At 34.8% G+C, this 22,296-nt stretch overlaps 1 protein-coding gene across 6 annotated transcripts in view; it reads left to right on the top strand.

The window, feature by feature from the left end:
• Nucleotides 1–22,296, top strand: part of EBF1 (EBF transcription factor 1) — a 388,671-nt gene that overhangs the window by 329,349 nt on the left and 37,026 nt on the right. For all 6 annotated transcript variants that reach the window (XM_039330252.1, XM_039330250.1, XM_039330251.1 and 3 more), the window contains exon 11: nt 21,445–21,533. In XM_039330252.1, coding sequence (XP_039186186.1) covers nt 21,445–21,533 — 89 coding nt within the window. The remainder of the gene's footprint in view (nt 1–21,444; nt 21,534–22,296) is intronic.

Here is a 22,296-nt window from a genome sequence, read left to right as displayed (position 1 = left end):
TCCCTACTTATCTTGTTGGCTGCTGGAAGAGGATGTGTTCTGGTCTTTTTGTTTCCTTCTTAGATTTTTAAAAATTATCTCTTTTGAATGGTGTATAAATGTGGTTTATCTCTGTTTGTCTATTGATGGTTGAGCAAATCCCACACTCACTAGCACTGATGATATTACCTAGTTGGGTAATGAAACACCTGCAAATAAACAGTCAATATTGTAGAATACCAAAGATTCCAGCAGTTAACCCTGAACTGCATATATTTTCTTCTAATTAGACCCAAAGATGTATCATACACATATTTACAGGGAAATCTCCAGCATTACTTTCCACTAAAGTTGGCAGCCTTAGATGCAGAGGTTGGCACTTTAAGGATTTTTGTTTATGTTTATATTTTTTTAACTACTTTTGCTGGTGGGTTTGGGGGAAGATATCATATTGAAGATCATATTTCTGATTGAACTTGCTGTTTGTCAGTTTTTGTTTTGCTTTGAAGATAAGCTCAGCATCCTGAGTCAAGAAGAAGACACAAGAAAACATCATAATTGTTAAAAATTAGTAAAAAAGAGCTGATCATTAAATCACTGGTAGTGCATTGAAATTGGCCATCCTGGCAAGAACACCTCTATTGATGTTACTAGGGATACAACATCAATGTTGAGATTTGAGCCAATGAAATCAAAGTTTCCTTTCTAACTGAATAAAATGCAGTGGTAATCATTAATATATACTTTGATTTATACAAGTTCTGCATGCTTAACATAATTTTATAAAGAGAATTTATTATTTTGAGTAATATTACTACTATACTTCCTTAGAAAGGAAGTCTTAAATCTGCATCAAGTTTTGATTACCATGATGTAAAAAAGATGTTGAGACTCTAGACAGAGTGCAGAGAAGAGCAACAAAGAAGATTAATGGACTGGAGACTAAAACATATAAAGAACGGTTGCTGGAATTGGGTATGTCTAGTTTAATGAAGAAAAGGATGAGGACTGATATGATAGCAGTGTTCCAATATCTCAGGGGTTGCCCCAAAGAAGAGGGAGTCAAGCTATTCTCCAAAGCACCTGAAGGCAGGACAAGAAGCAACGGGTGGAAACTAATCAAGAAAAGAAGCAATATAGAACTAAGGAGAAATTTCCTGACAGAACAATTAATCAGTGGAACAAACTGCCTCCAGAAGTTATGAATGCTCCTACACTGGAAATTTTTAAGAAGAGATTGGACAACCATTTGTCTGAAATGATATAGGGTTTCCTGCCTGAGCGGGGGGGGGGGGGGTTGGACTAGATGACCTCCAAGGTCCCTTCCAACTCTGTTATTCTGTTATCCTTAAAATACCTGAGCCTAGAAAATCTTGACTTAATCATAATTCTTTATTCCATTCCTCAAATGGACTGATCACAAGAAATAAAAAGATAGTCCATAAACAAAGGTTCACTTCATAATTTACGTAATAGGTGATAGAAAGTATTTTCTATTGATGACACCGTAATGTTGGAAAAGTTGATAAGAACATAATCAAAGAGATAAGCTGCTATAGATTATGAAATGTTTCTCAACTTTTTACAATATGGTGCAATTTCTAAATTATACATTAAGAGTAAAGGATTAAGAAATTAAATATAAAAAAGGTGGCAAAGTAGCTTTCTTGCTGTTTAGAGTTTTTATTCCTCAAGTTTCCAGCAAATATATGGTGGCCATAATTGTTATCCAACTTTAATAGATAATAAAATATTTATTTTCATGGCAGATTTCACAATATATACATGTGCAATTACTGCAATTTATTTGGCATATGCTTTCCTTTATCCCTTTAAGTTCTTTAAGGGCTATACCCCACATATAGCCATTTTACACAAATAAGAGCTCATTCACTGAAGAAGAGAATAAACATAATACCATTCAGAATTTTTGGGAGTCAAGCAGCATACAAATGTGATAAATAAATACATTTGATTGCGGAAATACAGATTACAGATTTGGGGATATGGATATACATTTAATTCAGGAAATCAAGGAGACTGATTATGTTTTACTTTTCAGACTAAGAAATTGTGACCTTCCCTAAATTACATAATCTCCATTGTCAATAGAGTGCTTGAACCCCAATTTTTTAACATCTTAGAATAGAGCTCTAGCTGCACCTGCAGTGCAACATTTACTGTTTAATGATTAAAGCCCATATTTTTTTTTTGTATTTTCCATTCAAAACCAAAAAAAAAAACGAACAAAACTGGACTGCAATTATGACAAAGTTGATAAGCTTTCAAATTAAGTATCCATCACAAGATTCTCACCATTGATTGCAGTAATTTACAATGCTCTATACCAGTGGTTCTCAACCTGTGGGTCGGGACCCCATTTGGGGTCGAACGACCATTTCATGGGGGTCACCAAACAACGCAGTCCACCATTTTTTCCCCCTTTTCCTTAGCTTGCTACTCCCTTTTATTCTATTGGCTTTTGAAAGCCAATAGAATAGACTCTCTTGAATAGAGTCTAATTCTATTGGCTTTCAAAAGCCAATAGGAATTGTCCAGGCTGTCTCTGCCCTGCTGAGCCCACCAAAAATCCCACTCTGCAAATGGTGCTGCACCATTGAGTAGTCCTCGACTTACGACCGGTTGGGGGTCGCGGCATTAAAAAGGTTGAGAACCACTGCTCTATACAATCTTCAGCGAAATCAACCTTTATCTTAGTATAATGTTTCCATGTATGGTTGCTTGTGATATATTTACTCCACTAATATGATGACAGATTAAGTGCTCAAAAATTAAATTGGCTTTTTTCTGAAAAAGGACTACTGTAGTTTTCTCTTTTAACAAGATGAAAATGTCATGTTGTCCAACCAACTTTCCACCCATTCTGCTCAGCTAACCTAATGTGGCACTTTCTTTTAAGCATATAAATTGTGGTTAACCTCTTGGTCCTAGGAGCTGCCACTTTCCCCTGTTTGTTCATTTGCACCTGGTACTAGTAGTTACTGGCAGGAAACCCTTATCCTGACTTCCAGAAAATCTAGGGTTAATTAAAAAGTCTTTATGAATCCTCCCCACCCAGGTCTTTCTTGCAGAACACAAAGAAATAATAGTTTATTTCTTTATTCAAAGTTTATAGATCTAGGTTTAAAATTTGTCCTATTTTATAAAATCAGTTAATATTAGGATTTTGCAATTGAAGGAATATTAATAAGCCAGTCTAGTAACTCCAGACTTCAGATCTACTTGTACTTTATAACCAAATACCGGTATATATTTTGGAGAGTATACCTCATGAAGAAAAGATGACCTTTCAATAAACATGTATGAATTTGGATTGTAGCTATAAATATACCTGTAAAAATTGCACAGAGAAATAATAATAAAAAAATAAGCAGGCCTACAATAGCCTGGAAATATTCCTAGACTGAATACATCTTAACTTTTACAAAACCTTTTTTTCTTATGGAAAAAAATGTTCTCTGTATTAATTTAGAGGGGGAAGACAGAGGAAAATATTTCAAACCTGCATTAATATTTGAAAAATGGGTTAGTTGGGAAGGTGTTTTTTTTTCCCTTTGCTTTTATTTCCAGTGATGATATGGCTGCTTTTAGTACTGCAGAGGCAGAATATCCTCAGGAACAATGCTAGGTCATGATAGAAGTATTATATTCCAAGAATATAACTAGGCTGTTGTTCTATGCTTTGAACGTTTTGTATTCTAAAAAAAGAATTGGCACCTTTGAATCTTTAACTGAGCAGAAAAGCAGAATATAAGATGAATGAATGAAGAATGGAGATGATGTTTTTGATAATTGTTCTTTTCTTATTTTTAATTGCCAAGATGATGCTAGCAATTACTTTTTATCCTACAAATGATAAAATCCCATGGCTGATATATTCAGACCATTTGCCCTTTTTATATTGTTGCAATTAACTGAGAGCTTCAACCTTTGCTTGAAGATGGATGGGTAATTCCAGTTCACCAACTAATTGCAAAACATTGGTTCAGGGGCATAAAAAAACCAACAATAATAGTTTTGATGCTTAGCAAATAGAACGAGCTGTTTCTAAAGATCATCTTGTGACACATAACTATAAATGAAGGCTTTTAAATCCTGCTCTGGCCTATTCTACGAATGGTCTTACATATATAATGCAGGCAATATATAAGAAAAAAAGAGATGAATGTACATGAAAATGTTATAGAGCCAAGGAGAAGCAAAAATTTGACATGATAGCAGTGACATGATGTTGAGACTCTAGAAAGAGTACAGAGAAAAGCAACAAAGATGATTAGGGGACTGGAGGCTAAACATATAAAGAATGGTTGCTGGAATTGGGTATGTCTAGTTTAATGAAGAGAAGGACGAGGGGGGACATGATAGCAGTGTTCCAATATCTCAGGAGTTGCCACAAAGAAGAGGGAGTCAAGCTATTTTCCAGGCAAGAAGCAACAGATGGAAACTAATCAAGGAGAGAAGGCAGGCAAGAAGCAACAGATGGAAACTAATCAAGGAGAGAAGCAACCTAGAATTAAGGAGAAGTTTCTTGACAAAACAATTAAACAGTGGAACAACTTGCCTCCAGAAGTTGTGAATGCTCCAACACTGGAAGAGATTGGACAACCATTTGTCTGAAATGGTATAGGGTTTCCTGCGTGAGCGGGGGGTTGGACTATAAGATCTCCAAGGTCCTTTCCAACTATTCTATTCTATTCTATTCTATTCTATTCTATTCTATTCTATTCTATTCTATTCTATTCTATTCTATTCTATTCTATTCTATTCTATTCTTTAAAAACAGGACCCTAAAAAATCCATCCTCTGTGTAGCTGGGAAAAGCTACTGGTCTATCTGTTCTGAGCTTGCCAGCAACTCCTTTAGGTTTATTTGCTGCTTCTTCAAATACAGATCTTTAAGTGATCAAAGACTTATTGTCATCTAGAATACTTTTAACATTTTCATTTCTTTTTCCTTGGCTTGAAGTGATATGCAGTTGATTATGCTGGAATAGTGGTTTCTCCAGATTAAATCAGCACATTCTCCAGTTTGTCCCGCACTTTATGTATGGTGAGAGCAAAGCACGACCTTATTAGGAACTGTGTCTGTTGAAAAGGGATATCTTCACCTTCTGATAAATTGGGCATAATTCTTGAAATCATGACAATGTCATTTTTGAATGCACCAATGGTTTATCTTTGCTACCATGAAATTATTGTGGAGTTCTTCCATGATTATCCATGTTCCATTGCGAAGCCTTGAAAGATCCTCATTAAAATCATGGGAAATTCTGTTTTCAATTCCAGTTTATGTGGTGGCAATCCAGAAAGTTCAACTGAATTATGTTGGAAAATGAATAGCATTAACTCCTTCCCTAACAGCACTGAACTATAGTCTTTCATCATTGCAGGAAAGAATCTGATGCACATGGCATTGATTTTTCTCATTATCGAATTAAGGGGAATCAAGAGTTCTTTGAGAACAGTTCTGCAGGATTGCTAAATGTTAGATAGATGAAATCTATCCTTCCAGAGTTCTTGTTGGCAGAATCATATCTTCAAGTAATTCTATTTCTTCATTTTGAATTTTCTGAATATTGTATTATCCAACATCTTTTAAGAACACATAATATCTTCCCTTTCCTCATTCAATCACGTTTTCTCTTTAGTTAAATTTTGACAAAAGTCCTCCATTTATATATATATATATATATTTTATGTATAAATTCTCCACTTCAGCATCATTTTCTCTTTCCACAACTGTAAAAGCTGATGGAAATCACTGCAACCCTCCAAAGGCCTCATTCTTGCCACACATACTGAAAAGGGTCCAATCTATGGATTCAAAGCTCTTCTTCCTAATCATTCGGGTTTTCATCCCAGACAATAATCCCACATGTCAAAGCAAATTTGTATATTGGAGCTTCTTTCAATGTTACAAACAGTATTTTCATTCACTGTGATGGATATCTTGAATTGTGAATGTGCTGTCCTACCACCAAACATCAATGTTGTTGCAATACCAGATGATGTTACAGCAATAGCAACATCTCCATCTCCATTAACTTTAGCAAGGATGAAGTTGGTAACAAATGCCTTTCCTGTACCTCCTGGTGCATCAATGAAAATTATTGAAGAAAACTTGCTTTGCAAGCACTTACACACAATCATATACTTTGCTCATTATTCAATAAGGGTCTCATTGTGTAATATAAATTCCTGTCTCTGTTGTATTGCATTTCATGCAATAATTCCTGATTGCCACTATTTTGACTAATTGTACCATTTTTTGGTTTTGGCAAGTTATATTCTTCAAATGTTTTTCCAAATTTCTCTCTTGATTTGTAAGAAATCTTTAGGCACCGCTTTCTTGAGCTGGCTCCATAATTGTCATGGATTGATTTCAAATCCAATTCTCATGGATTGCTTGTCATCATAATGAGAAATCAAGCGTGGACATATTTCCATATATACAGTATATCATGGCATCTTGACATCATTCCATCATATATTGTTTCACCAACAAATGTTGAAGAGAGGAAGATGCACTTTCCAATGTTTCTAAAATCATTATCATCAATCAATACATCAGTCAGGGTTCTATATGTTGTTGATCTCAAGATTGCTTGTTTCATTTAGTTGTAACTCAGCCTCTTGCATTTAATCTTAGCAGACATATCAACAATGTATTGTTGGAACCTCTTAGAAGGTTATTAAACTCATTAGTATGGTTCATTATTCAATATGCATTAATGCATTGCTGTTAGTTCTTGTTCATCACTTGGAACTGATGATGCCAGCCATCATTTTCAAGAGGAAAGAAAAGTATGTATTGAAAGCTGTCATGAGAGTGATGGGATTCTGAAATTATTTGCAAACCATCTCCTCCTTCTTTCAATATAATGTGCCATAATGTTGGTTCAGTTTCAGTATTGTTTGGTATAATGATGTCCTCATTGGCAATTTGTGCATTAAATCTACTTTCATGTTCAAATGTTGATCTCCAGTCAGTATCAATGGTAATGGAAGTTTCTGGCATGTCTTGAATTTGTTTTTGGTTTTTTGCTAGTCAAAGGAATAGAGTGTATGGATTTCATTGTCTGTATGTTTCTTCAATAATTTAACCAATCTCATGTTGAATTCCATCATTGTATACCCATTCTCAATTACATGCTGCCTTGAGCATCCATGAAGTAAATTTGAATAAATTTGGCTTGCTGGTTGTTATCTGGCATTACATGTCCGATGAAATGATGGATTTGCCCTTGGATAATAACAATAGCCCTTAGATTTATATACCGATTCATAGTTACAGCTCTCTCTAAATATAGAGTCAGCATATTGCCCACAACAATGAGTTCTCATTTTACCGACCTTGCAAAGGAGGGAAGGCTGAGCCAAACTTTAGGATCAAACTCCTGGCAGTCAGTAAAATTAGTCTGTAGTACTGCATTCTAACCACCATGCCACCACAGCTCATTAATCACAGAAGGACTCCATTTTTTGTTGGAAGGACTTCTTCAGCACCAAAAGATGCCATTTGAAAAGGCAGTTGCATTGTTTGATGTTCTTCCTGGATTCATATGCAACAGCATCATCATTGTTATATAAACTGAGGAGTATATTAGATAGAGGTTGCAAATTGCCCTAGCAGCAGCCCAACCATAGCAACAGCCTGGAGCATCCACAACTTTCCCAAATTTCATTCCTTAGGCATCATGGGTCCTGGATTTTGGATGCATTTTGCCCATTTTATTTACCTAAATTGTTGCCATTTCAAACACTCTCTCTCCTAGGTAAAGGTAATGACAAGAAGAATTTAGTAGCATATGAATTATAGACTTTAGAGGATTGTTACATTTACCAACTTGTGAAAGGCTAGGAATGAATAACCTCCATACCCTTGGTATGGGTTTCAGTGCAACATCCAAATCACTCAGTAATTAACTTACGTTGCTTCTTCTCCAATGAGTAGCTTCCATTAATGTCTGAGAAGGCACTCTAAGAGTTTTGCAGCAGATGAGTTAACATGATTTGATTTGCAGACACTTTAAACACTTAGCAGGAGACAGCTCTGGAAGCTAATTAAATCATTCAAAGGTGCACTGAATTATCTTCTAAATAAGAAACTATTTCAGTGAATTATGTTGGCTGTTTAAGTGAGATCATGTATGGTGGTGATTCCAAGGCAAAGTTTGCTTGGCATTAAATTTCAGAGGCATGTCATGTAGGTCTGCGTTCTCTGTTTTAAACACAATATTCTAAAAAACATCCTTTTAAAAAAAATGTACAGAAGCTATTTCCATATGGAAAAGCCAATAAGCTTTCAAGTTGAATGAAAATCTTTCCAATCATAGTCTTATAAACCTTCTCCTTTCACCCTGACATGGTGTTTTTGTTGTTAAGTAGGAAAGAAAAAAAAGGGGGGGGAAGGCTAGTACACTCACTACTTTTCAGATACTGCATCTTATTTAGTGTACCGGAATTCCCAATTTAAAGTAATCACAAAATTTATGGAGAAACGGATAAAAAGGTTGTAAAATATTGATTTGAGGAAAATGATAACACAACTCATCTATAATAAGAAGAAAAATGAAGCAATAATTCAGGAGGTATTGAACGACCTGCTGCTGGTTGTATTGATCTGATTCTTTAGTGTGTGAAATCACACCTGAAATTGGAACTGCATTCCTTAGCTCATTATTCTGGAGATAGCAATGCCTCATTACAAGAATCTTGCAAAGCTAGAAGAGAGTGGGGGGGGGGTGTCCAAGTTTTTATCATGGAATGGTCTGGCTTTCCATCAACAGTGTCTGCTGTTAACTGCTATCATTGTGACTACACAAATGCTTCTCTTCTTTAGTCTGTATCTTCTTTGCTTAACCTGAGCAATTAGAAAGGTGGCATAAACATTCACCTTGTTATCATATCAATGTGGCCGTCCTATAATCTCCTTTGAGTCCTCTCTCCTATGTATTATGTATTATATTTCTCAGGTGCCTAGTCATATTACTATTTGTTTCTGAGATTTATTTTTTGTTCCCTTCTTTCTGAAATGAAGAATATATGCCAAAGCATGACTTCTTTGTTACATCTGTTGTACTTTAATGCTGGCATAGTATATAGAATTACCAAAGTTTTTCCAAGCCATTCCTAAAAATAAGACATGCCTAAAAACACCAGATTTCTTGAAATGCCTTATCTGAACTGCCACTAACTACTATGAAAATTAAGTTTGGGAACATTGAAGAAATGTGTGCTCAATTCACACCAAACATTTCAATGTACATTTTGATTTTTCAAGGAGATGTAAGCAGTACTTTTGCTGGGCTGGGTAAAATACATAGTGGAAGTCTTTTAGAATAAATTTGTTCATATATGTAAATTTGGAATCCACAACCCGCCACTCAAAAGTTCTAATATACCCACAGATATCTCCTCTGGTGCCTGTCAGATCCCTGCCTTGACAGACAGACAGACAGACAGACAGACAGACAGACAGACAGACAGACAGACAAGGGCTTGGGGTTCCAACCTGGGTGTATTAAACTGGAGGTGGTTAATGAACTAAGAGAAAAATCTTACTTCCCACCCCCACACATCCTGCTCCCTTCCTTCCTTCTTCTTGGCCTCTTCATTTCTTTGGCACTATTCCTTAAAAAATTGCCAATAAATTTGGCTATATTGAATGATTGTTCCTAGGTAGATATTGTAGAAGATGTATTTTTTTAGGTCAGCTACAGCTACACTGTCTTTTTTTTTTTTTAGCTAAGCATAGAGTTCTTTATTCTTCCTATTGCATCAATACAATCATAAGCAAACTCTGCAAACTCTGAAAGTTACCTCTTTAACCTAAAGCTGGCAAAATGTTGCAAGTTTGTGAGTGAATAAGGGTACCATTGTAAATGAGTAGGAACTGTTATGATAAGGACACAGTCCAGCACATTGGTTCTGTATTGCATTGCACGTTGCAGTTCTGTGCTACCATGTGCTGGTGTAGCACCTGTAATCCAACTATCACATCTGCTTCCAACCAGAAAAGGCTGAGAAGTTTGATTGCTTAGCTGCTGACACATTCAAAATAGAGAAGCTCCAATGTTTGTTTAATTGGTTCAGTACTATAAGCGTCCACTGCAAAACAAAATGGCTAAAAAAAGGGGGGGAGACAAAACATGTTGGTAACATCATAGTATTCACAGCTTGACATACATTTTTTTTAAAGAATGCCATCTTATTTTTAGTTGTAAAGTATTGTGGGATATAGTTGAAAGTATTGGAAAATAGGTCTGTAAGTTATTTGTGCCTCAGGAATATTATCTCTTGTTTTTACAAATAAATGTCATTCTTTCTTAGATTGCAAATCCATCCTTTGATTCTGTTTTCGAATTAAAATCAGAGTCAAGTAACATACATTTCTTACCATGTATGTTTTAGATAAATCAGTTTAATGTACATTTAATCAAATTACACTTTATTTGCAATATAGAGCCATGAAAACTCTGCCATAAATCTGGTATTTTCTCTAGAGGTTAACAGAGGAAGCAATACTGCCAATGTTTCTATAAGCACGTATGTTGAATTTCACAATAAGTATCAAAATGAGGAAATAATTTTCTGATAAATTTTCATGTTTGTCAGCATTCCAGCTCATAGGATTTTTTTTAAAGTTATTGTATTACTATTTGCATAATTAACAATCATTTTATGTCTATAATATCTTCCTTATCCAAGATATGTATTGTCCCTTCTCTATGACAACTCTTATATTATCTCCCAAAGTTTTTCTGAGGGTTGAAATTATTGTAATTGTCTTCATTCTTTGGAAAGATTTGCTAATAGCTGCTATGTTAGAAAGGAGCATACATAAAGATGGAAAGGATAACTAAATTACACAATCTGAGTTTCCGTTCTTCAGAAGGAAAAAAAAAAACATTTCTGAAGACAGCCTCTTCTGGAGATTTCTGTAACAAAGCATTACAGAACCTTTGCTACTCAAAGTCGGCTTTTATTGCAGATGTTCATTTGTTATGGTTTTTACTAGTGTAGCATTACCCCCTCGGAGGCCGCTAAAGCACAGGCTCTCCTAATCCTCCCCCTTTAGTCCAGCTTAACAGCTGAGCTCTCAAGGCATTGACAGAATGTCCAGTTTCAGCGGGAGCACACGCGGAGTGAAGAGATGGCAAATTCTCATCATCAAAGGGGGGGGGTTGCAGGAACAAAGGTGACCAACCCCTAGCCATAGTGGTCAGGGCATAACAGTACTTAACAGCCTCAGGAAGTCATAGCAATAATAGTCAATAGTCCGTAGCAGTCGTTTGAGAAACAAGAGGGGTGTGTGGAAAGAACTCCCCGGCTCCAAGCAGCAGCAGAAACTATGAGATAATCAACACCCCGCAGTCACAGCTCACTCTGCCAGGGAAACTCCCCACAATGTTTACAGCATGCACAGGTGGTAGTGATCAACGTTTGGTTGCCCCATTTTTTTACTTCCTTTCTTGCCACAGTTATTAAGTGAATCACTGTACTTGTTAAGTTAGTAACATGGCTGTTACTACCTGGAATCTGGCTTCCCCATTGATTTTGTTAGTTAGAAGGTCACATGATCACATAATTCCGGGACACTGCAGCTGTCATATATATGAGTCAGTTGCCAAGCATCTGAATTTTGATCACATAACTATGGGGATGCTTCAACCGTCGTAAGTGTATAAAATGGTCACAAGTTATTTTTTTCAATGCCATTGTAACTTTGAACTACTAAACAAAATGCAATAAGTCAAAGACCATCTTTATATTTCTGATGTCCATTTGTTCACTAAGCCTAAATGAAGGGTTTTGTTGGAACTACCTATTTTAGCAGTTTTGAAAAAATTGCTTTCATTCAATAAGTTTTGATATGATAAATCTTAGTTTGCAGAAACTAAGTGTAATAGTATAACTATAACTATACTATTGCATAGTTTAATTATGCCATGTTCAAATGAAAGATGGAGAGAAGTTTGTTCATTCACATTTGATAAGAGTGAGGTGGAATGCAATTATCCTTCAATCTTTGAACATTTTACAATTTTGTGATAGATTTTCCTTCACTTTTCACACTTTTGAGATGATGCAAGCTAATACAGATGTTCTCTCTGTCTGATCCATTGACACATACATCATTTTTCATTCTGTGGCCATTGGATGATGGATATCTTATGTAAATTATCTCTCTGGCTCAGAGTCTAGAATGCATTAAAATTAGCCAATGAAATAGGCTACTGTCTAGCAGAATTATGAAGCTCCTTAAATTCACGCTTTATGCAGTGACATAGCTCTCATTGACTTGAGCCAAAGTTAAGTCTAGTTTTTGATTTTAAGTTGCTCTAGGTTTAAATAGGAACAACCTAGTTTATGTATTCATAGATCATATTTTAACTTTAAATCTTTTCCCTGAAGGCTGTAAGTATAAATGAATATAAAATATCTCAGAGACATTTTCCATGAGTCACCTTTTTAGTACAAGAATGTCCCTTCTTAAAATGCTGCATTACCAAACCCAATATACTGAAAGCCATAGAAAATTAATCATTCTATATGGTTAGATTGAATAACTTCCTGTCCTGAACTTCCTTAAATATCAATTGTACAGGAATTATCAACAAGAATGAACTCTGATGGCGCAGTGGTTAAAGTGTAGTATTGCAGGCAAACTCGGCCCATAGCCTGAAATTCAATTCTGTGAGGGCTCTGAGGTCAATAAAATAAGAACCCAGATTGCTGAGGGCAATATGCAAATAATGCTTAAAGTACTGAGGGGTGGCCCAAGTGCCATTGCTATTTTTGCAAACATATACTGTAGTAGAAGCAAAGATGTTAAAGCAAGAATATTATTTGATTTATAATGTTATGCAGAGACTTTGCCTCCTTAAAACAAAAACATTGTTGCCATTTTTTCCCACAGAAAGTTAATCTGATTCCCTATATTCTGTTTATTGGGTAAATCCTTAGAATCTTAAATCAGACTATTGTTCCAGTTTTCTGCTTACTGCAAACTATTTCTGATAGTAACATCAATTAAAGCATGTACTTTTTATAGTTAGGGATAACTTCTAAAACTAGAAGTCAATTTTATTGTGGTCCTCATACTACTTCTCGTTTGAAATGCTCCAACAAATTTAAATGCAAATATATATATATATATTGCTTACTGGTGTACACCGCTTAGAGAGTGCTTGCACTTAAAGCGGTATATAAGTCTCATAAATAAATAAATAAATTTAAATGCAAAAGATGTTGTGTTGTCCAAGCACAGATATTTCTTTTCATAAAGTGCCCAGTTAGATATCTGTTGTTCTATTGATATTACTTTGCTTCAGTATATGTGTACATTTCTAAAATGAATTTCTGCTTTGTATTTTGTTTAATGTTGTAACCCAGATCAATCCATTAACCAAGCACATAGATTAATTTAACTAATAAATTAGCATCCTTCAGATTAAACACATTGCCACTTAGTCAAGCACTCTGCTAAGCCATTTTAAAAAAAAAGTGGATAGTGACCATGTAAATGTTGATGATATGGAAAATAAATATTTGGGAAGATTAAAGCACTTCCCAACTCTATTCTACTTGTTGTTCTTCAAAACTACAGGCATATTGATACATTGATATATTTTGCTCTTGCAATCCAATCTTAACTCCTGTTTGAAGGGAGCACAAGTTAAGAAGACAACCCATATTATTTGTTAAGTTGTATTTGAAGTTTCTACATAGTGGATTGAGTAGTGCATTGGGCCATCAGACATTTGCTGAGGACACAAAGATGAATGAGTGAATAAGTTACCTTCCTTCCATATAAGTAGATGTGCCCTAGGTTACATCTGTTAAATGAGAGATGGGAATTCTATTGACCTTGCTGGTTGTTGCTGTTGACTAGAGGATTTTGTTATGCATCATCAGATCTAGCAAGGAACTCTTGTTTCCTTATACTTTGAAAGATTTTAGTCTGTTGTATTTATTATTTTGATTTTGATTATAATATTAGGGCAGTACATTACATGATGTCAAGGACTTTTGTAAACAAACCTTCATTGGTTACTACAATTGGGTTGGTTAATCCAGTTAGATTGAATCACAGAGTAAGCAAATGATCAGAGACTGATTTGTATTCTGAGTGCTGCAGCTGCATCAGTGAGTCTAGACCCTGAATTATCTGAATAAAACCACAGAATATAGAAAACCAGACAGATGCATCCTTAACCATTTACCATTTTGTTCATGTTTTGCTGTCTCTCTGATCCTATCAGTACAATGCATGGTTTCTATCCTTGTGGGAACTGACTTGCTTTTTCTATAGGTTTCTCTTGAAAGATTCTGAGGCTAACTTAGAAGAGTAACCTGGCTTGCAGCAAGTAATTGGAGAAATTCTTTAGCCCTTCTTCCCAGATAGGAAGGAGATTTGCTTGATATCCTGTAGATGGGAAAGTTTCAGGTAATTAAAATAGATGATGCTAACCAGATGTTAGAAATCATAACCTGGTAAGGAAAGTTCTATAAGTGATTTGCTGTCTGATTCTAAATAAATCAGCAGTGTTAATTACCAAAAAGCATGCTTCAATTTCTGCCTTAGAGAATACTTTTTACCTAAGCATTCATAGCTGATCACTACCTAGGTTCAATTTCTACAAAATAAAAAGTAGCTTAACCCATTTTATTCTCCCAGTATATAGGGGCAAAGGGAAATGGGCTTGTGAATACAGCTGAAAAAAAAGTTAGCTTTCTCTGAATTTATGGACATTTATAAACAAACCTCTCTGAATTTATGGACATTTTGTAAACAAACCTTCATTGGTTACTACAATTGGGTTGGTTAATCCAGTTAAAGGAGCATTTAGTCTTTAAAGAGTCTTAGAAAAGGTTTTCTAACTTGTGCCCTTCCCTGCTGTCAGGCATAAGATGCTTGTAGGCTTGTTCTGGGAGAGTAATAAGTATTGTTGTTAAGCAATTGTGATGTTGAAATTCAGCTTCAGTAGGTCTGCCAGTATTTATCTAAAATACTTTCTCCGATGCGTGTTGGAGTTCCAGTAACCGTGTCTTATTGTGCGACCTTTTCATTTTCCAGTGAAAAGGGATCAGCTCATCCGATAAAAGCTACAAGCTGAAGTACAGGAAAAATGCGTGCTCAGAAAATCCGAGCATGATTGAAAACAAGATGTGTTAAATCAATGCCGTTTATCGCCTGCCTATTCCTGGCAATTGCTGTTCTAAGCTCATTCTGAGCACACCCTGGATGATAAAAGTAGAGTGTCACGGTGCTCACTAGGGTGTGAGGGCAAGGAAACATGTTTATCAGGCAGGTTGCTATGATTTCCTTCTCCCAATAACAGTTATTGTTAAAACTGTTGAGGAGATCAGCTGGTCAATTACCAGGGTGAGTGTTATTGCTGGTGCTGAATCCAGAGGCTACCAGAAGCTCCAGAATTTCACATTTATTCCCCTACAACAAAAGGCAAGTTTTTTTTTAAAATGTAAACTAATTTAAATGTACCTGTTAATCACTCTCAGGGTAATAATGTTGTCATTCCTTCTCCTGCTGGTTGCTTCCAAATATTAAATATATACCAATGTCCAGAAGTTCTTCTTTTCAAATCAGTAAACTGTACAAGATTGTGGAATGAAGCAGTAGCAGTTGAGTTTAAACATGTTCTTGAGGCCTGTTTGTCAGGGGATTATTGGTTTGATAAGGCTCCATTACAATCAGCAAAGTATGTTTGTATGTGTGTTTAAAGTTAATTTTGCACAACAACCAGCTATGTGCACATTCTATGTTCTATATAAATAGCTAAACAATACTTTGTCATTTTCCTAGCTGATTGCTGAAGACATGATTAATATTACAATGCTTATCTTTTTTCAATATGATTATATCTTGCAACCACAGAAGGTGAAGTAGAAGCATGTAGCCACTTGAAGAAGCCCTGCACTTGTTTTAATCATCATTAAGTCCAGAAGTAAACTTGCATATTTTGAAAGATAGGAAGAGTTAGGTGCAAACAAAAACAGGACAAAATTCTTTATAATATAAAATCATGGTAAATTAATCAGAATTGCTATCTATTCATAAATTGAAACCTATTTATTTAAAAACAAATGTTGTATTTATACATCTTAATATTAAGGTCTCAGATGTTATATTTTTAAAAAATTGTAGGGAACTAGAGGTGATAGATTACTTCAATATTTTCCGCTTCAAATATTAATTAAAAAACCTTTTTAATGGATACTTTGGTCATTTTCATACAATTGTAATAATCCAGGCAGGTGATGAACCTACTGGATTTATTCATGATACATCATCCATTCTGATTTATATATAATAAATTATCTTTGTAGTGGTTGTTGTTTTTTTAAAAAAATTAAGGCTGTATTAAAACTGTTCTTTAGACAGGAGATTCTCAGAATATATGTTTTCACTTGAGAATATGTGTGCAAAGTGGATTTTGATGATTTTCTGTATTTTTGGTTAAGCAAATGCATTGCTAAGAATTTAGGCTGTGAATTAGGTTGCTTTCCTTCATATACGATCTGTGTTATTTAGTGTTTGAAAATGATTAAAAAACAAGTTTCTTATAGCTGAACTGTTCTCAGCCACACAATTCTGTTGGTAGCAGTGCAGGTAGTAATAGTGTATACTAATTTTAAGAGGCGATTATCAATTTGTTTAATAAGTGACTAACAATTACTTCTAGAGAAGAATTGATTTGTCATTGCCTTCTTTGAGATGTTTCCTAAACAAAAAGGACAAGGAAAAATATCAAGGATATATGTACATATATGCATATGCATATGTACCTATGTGTATATGTATGTAAAAATTCAAAGAAAATTTGCATGTTTGCTGTTAGGATTGTTGTATGCCAGGTAAACAAGTTATATTTTGCCCCAGTCAAGTTGACTAGAAGTGTGACAGTGCTAAGATTTAATGCACTGAATTAAATATGGTAGAGAACATGAAAAAAGTATGGTGTGTACAGAGCTTTATTTGTTCTTTGCATATTTAATATGAGTTTCCCCAAGTTTGCGCCTTATAGATTAGTTGAGAATACAACTCTGCAACCCCCAGGTAGCAAAGTTTTTTTCTGTGCTAGCTAAATACTATACTTCAGAAGTGGATGAACCCAGGATCTCTTTTAGAGTTTTAAAGAATGAAATGAAACAAATATCAACAAAACTTAAAGTTCCCAGGTTACTGCTTAAATTTCCAAACACGAAAATGAAAGCACTCAATTTTTAGATCCCATCCATTCTGGGTGAGCTCCAGGGCTAAAAAAAAAAAAAAAAAAAAAAAAAAAAAAAAAGATTTCATTCATTCATTCATTCATTCATTCATCATATTTCTACATTGCCCTTATCATCTAATTAACTCTGGGTGATTTACAATAAAAGTGATATCATAGTATAAAAACCATAAATGAGAACAAAGTTAAGAACAGAATTTAAAAGGCTGGGATTAAAATATTAAAAGTTAAAGATTTAAAAAGGTGGAGAGAACATTCTTCCAACACCAATCACTCCCAAGGTTGCATATAACTTTTCAACCCACATGCCAATTGACAGAGCCAAGTTTTAACACACTTTCTGAAGGCCAGAAGAATGGCAGCCTGCTTCACCTCTGGGGCTAAACCAGGGGTCCCCAACCTGTGGGCCAGAGCTCACTACTGGACCGTGGCCTACTGGCCACCGGGCTGCATCTGGTGTGCACACATGTATGCATGCACACATGTGTGCGCACTCACCCCCACTCATGCATGCACACATGTGTGCACATTCACCCCCCTTCATGCTAGCGCTGCTGCTACATAAACAGGATGCTGCATGGTGAAAACAGGGCATCATGCAACAAAAACAGAGTGACGCTAGAGAGTATCATATGAGCACTAGCACCATCTCATTTGCATCATGCATGCTCATGGCACTGTAGAGCACATTGTAGTTTTCATGCAAGAAATAACCAGCGTATGAGTGAAAGAAGGGCTTCTTCATCCAGGAAAGGGTGTAACTGGTGTACAAGATGAAGTTAAACAAAGGCTCTTCTAGCTACAAGTGACACGAGTCCAGAACGACTCCAAGATTATATACAGGGTATGTCTGGGGCAATGCCTCCCCATCCAGGACCAAAGATGGTAAACCCATGGATATAATCCATAGCCACTCCATTGCACCAAGATTGAATTGAAGCTATTGTTCCCCATCAGGAGCCAGACAGCCACTAAGCACCATGAAAGGGAATCTATGGGATCACTTAACTTGCCCGAGGTGAAATATATCTGTGTGTCTTGATGGCACTATTATTCTTTATCACATGTATGTGTGTGTTTAGCTTTATGAATGTTGCTCACAGTTAGTGTTGTGAGATGGCCAGCCATATAAATCAGTGTAACCCAACCAACGAAGCAACCTATCTAGTAATGTAATTCAAAACATTGTCTTGATCTATACTACTATACACACATTTAAAGACAGTTTTTGCTTGTATTTTTTAATCTGATGCCTTGGTTGTGTGCATTTTCAATAATATAGATATGGGTATTAAAAATGAAATCAGGAATGCCTGGAATATAACTTTCATTGTTTTGTTTCTGGACTTGCTCTAAGATATTTCCAAAATATTTCTCCTATAGTGTGTTTATTTTTCTTAAAATAATAACATTGAAATGTGTCTAATTCGGTTATTCCCATTACATTTAAATGAGTTTCCCAAGCTATGATATTTGAACAGGTTCTTTTAATTGCTGATACCAAGTGTCAATCATTCGGCTGCAAGATGAGAAAGTGTCTTGAAATAGATGTTTCTATTTCCTGTGCATCAGTCATTTAATCAACAATGAAAACTTTACTGGTACATCAACAGCCCTTCTTGTTACAAAATATTGAAACAAGAAAGAGAATCCTTCAAAGCAGAACATACATTTTGTCTGTTCACAATTACGAAAACGATCATTCCATTGTATACATAATACCTTTATTTCTAAAGCATTGTAAAAGAAATTCATCTAAAGTTTTATTTATTTTATTATTGTATGGAATGTTTTGGAATTTTTAAGGCACAATTTTAAATACATTGCATAAAGAGTTTCTAAGCCTGACTGCATTCAAAGAAAGTTCTTCCTCAAGGGTTTAAATAGTAATTCATAAAATGGAAAGAATAATAAATATTATGCTTTAACTCATACATGAGCATAGACAGACAGGTTTTGTGCACCTGGGTATAATTTTAGTTAATTCACACAAGAGACAGGTTGAAAGTTTATTGTTTAGATAGGAGAAAATGGCTTAAATCTCATATTTGCAAAAATGATTGCATTACCTTAAATGAAAATGGTATTATATTAGTTACTTCAATAAGCATTTCGTTTAGAAAAATATTTTAATAAAAAACTTATTTGAACTTCCTTACAACTTAAAATACGTAAGTGAGGGAAAGTACTTTCTTTGGGAAGAATAATTACTGGCTTTTTAGTCACCTATGTAAAATAATGTATTTTTGTAAATGGATTTCTGGCCACTTTAATCCGTTTTTTCCATTTCTTTTTTTTAAAAAAAGAATACATAAAAAGTAAGCACAGTCAATCAAAGAATTTTAAGGTTTATTTCCTCTTTAGAAATGATTGATAGCCATTTAGATTTACAAGCTGACAAGTTAAAGGGTGCTATTGGTATAATTATATACTATATTCACAGTCTTTCAATTTAAATGTCCTTTTAAAATCATGAGATTATCATATCTGTATTTTGAAAAGTAGGCCAGTCAGTTTGGGTTGGTGCACAAATTGCTTCCATTAGCCCTGGGACCTATTTGAATTTAATACCTTCTTTAAAACCAGCAGTACTTTCAATGTACTTTTGAAACTTAGAGTAATGGGAAAGCATTTTTATAGTATGTGTTAACTTTGTTTTTAATGTATGTATGGATGTTACAAATACAAATAAAAGTGTTACTCAATCTAAAATATTTTTTTAAAAAAATCATTAATCTTTTTATCTATGGAAAAACATTTATAGTAGGATCTGTGAGAATGAAGGAACATATTTTACGTTTGGTAGAGGAGGTTTGCTTCTCTTATTAAAAACAAAAAAAACTTCCAAGAATCTATAAATGATTCCATTTATTCAGCTATATGAAGTAACAAGTTAATCCAAAATTTCACTATTGCAACGATAACTTCATTTTATTTATTTGAACAATAGGAAGGTGTTGCTTCCTATTTCAATAAATTTCGATATCCCACTGAAATTTAAAACATTGTGACACCTGATATTAAAATGTTAAATAATAAACTCTGACTCAGACTGGAGTTTATTGGATAGAGGACAGTGACTAAATACCAATAGTAATGTCGCTTAGATTTGTGTACTACTCCATGATGCTTTACAGTACTCTCTGGACAGTTTTTAGTGTCAGCATATTACCCCCAACAATCAGGTGACCTCAGAAGGATGGAAGGCTGAATCAACCTTGAATCAGTCATGATCAACCACAAGACTGTGGTCAGAATTAGCCTGCAATACTGCATTCTAATCATTGCACCATCAGTGGTACAGTCTGTGAATCCTATTGTTGGAAACTGTTCTGCTCTTCCTTGCTTATCACAGTGGTAACCCTGTAGAATAATTAAAAATCCTTGTTTCGAAATAACATAAGCAACCATGGAAATAGATAAAAGTTTATGAAATAAAATATGTTATAATAGAAAATGTCTAATTGGAAGAAGACGCTATATCCAAACTGTTGAATATACTGCATACAATTCCATTATCTAACTTTCCCTAAAAAGAGGCAGTCAGCAAAAACTTTTATTTTGCCATGTTATACTGTAAATACGCTTTTCTTCTATGTCCATGGATTCTTAAAAGTTCATTTTGTTTTTAGAATGTTTGTGCTCTTACTGTGTTGGCATCTTTTGATACTGCTAAATGGACGTTACAGTTTTGGTAAAGGTGCTTGCAGTTTTTTTTTCTGAAAAGAAAATTTATCATAAATGTTCATGTTTAATAAGCAAAACAGAACTGATCAAATTTTCCATGATTTCAGGTCACTCTTTGTGAAGTGTAATATTAACAGTACTTATTACTTACCAAATAGAAGGTTATCATCATTTTACACAGATGTTCAAGTTTAGAAGCTGACATATGAGCAATTAGTTACATGCAGTTTTTAACTCTTCTTCTGATTCTTTATATGTGTCACTTGTGATTTTTTTTGCTTTAAGTAGCATTGGTGTTTGCAAAAACCCTTTCTTCATTTTTCTATCTCAAAAGCACATCATTAATATCATAAGGAAAATATACATGGATATATATTAGCAGACTAAAAAACTTTTAGGGAATGAATTTGTTCAGATCCTCCAGAATTGTGATAGCTTCTAGAACTCAAGAATTTTCAGTGGAATACTCAGTTGCTTAATTACTATTTTTCTTGTTCCAGCTTTGAATGAACCAACCATTGACTATGGCTTCCAAAGGTTACAGAAAGTCATCCCAAGGCATCCTGGTGACCCTGAGCGTTTGCCAAAGGTCAGCAAAATGTAGTGTATGAGTGTGCATACATATGTATCTGTGTTTATGATTAAGTCTGTAATGCATCATGTGTTTTTCAAATAACACTTCAGCACAATATGCAGTCAACATTTACATTTAGAATACTACAGCCACATGCTGTGTATGAAGCTTGTTTGTATCTGGTTCAGCTTTGTTGCATCCAGCTGTATTCTCATTAAATACATCTGTGTTTAAAGAGATGCAACAGCTACCTTTACTTACTGAGCCTTGTTCAAGAAGATATTGTTATGTATAAAGCACAAAATCATGCACACATGAAGGTCGGATTCATAGCTCTTTTAGCAATTGGACCATCAGTACTGATAGATGCTTTAAAGAAATCTTCTTTGGAGGAAGATACAGAGTTACTTCTGATCAGTGTGGATGGTCAAAAAATTCCAGGTTTTCTATCCAGCAATTCCATTATCAAAAGCCCAAGCAAGCAAATACACAAACTTAGTTTGTAGTTTTACCAAGTAAGTCTTTAGGACTTCTTATGTTACATAAACATTTTAATCATTCATATTTAATCTCCTCATCCCCTCTCATAAACCCCATGTCATGGTTCCAATAAATGAGACCAGTAAAAAGAGAACTCCAAGATAAGAGGTTTCCTTAAAAAACATATTTATTGGCTACATAGTATCGGCATGATCATAAATGAAACCAAGACTGAAGTTCCCTTCCAAAGGTTACAATATTACAAAGTTGAATTTCCCACTCCAGTAATAGGTCATAA

This window comes from Crotalus tigris, unplaced genomic scaffold, assembly GCF_016545835.1.
Source record: "Crotalus tigris isolate CLP2741 ecotype Arizona unplaced genomic scaffold, ASM1654583v1 scf7180000024427.8105951120:4207309, whole genome shotgun sequence".
Lineage (NCBI taxonomy): Eukaryota > Metazoa > Chordata > Lepidosauria > Squamata > Viperidae > Crotalus > Crotalus tigris.
Note: the sequence above shows the minus strand (reverse complement) of the source record. Positions and strands in the feature narration are given on the sequence as shown.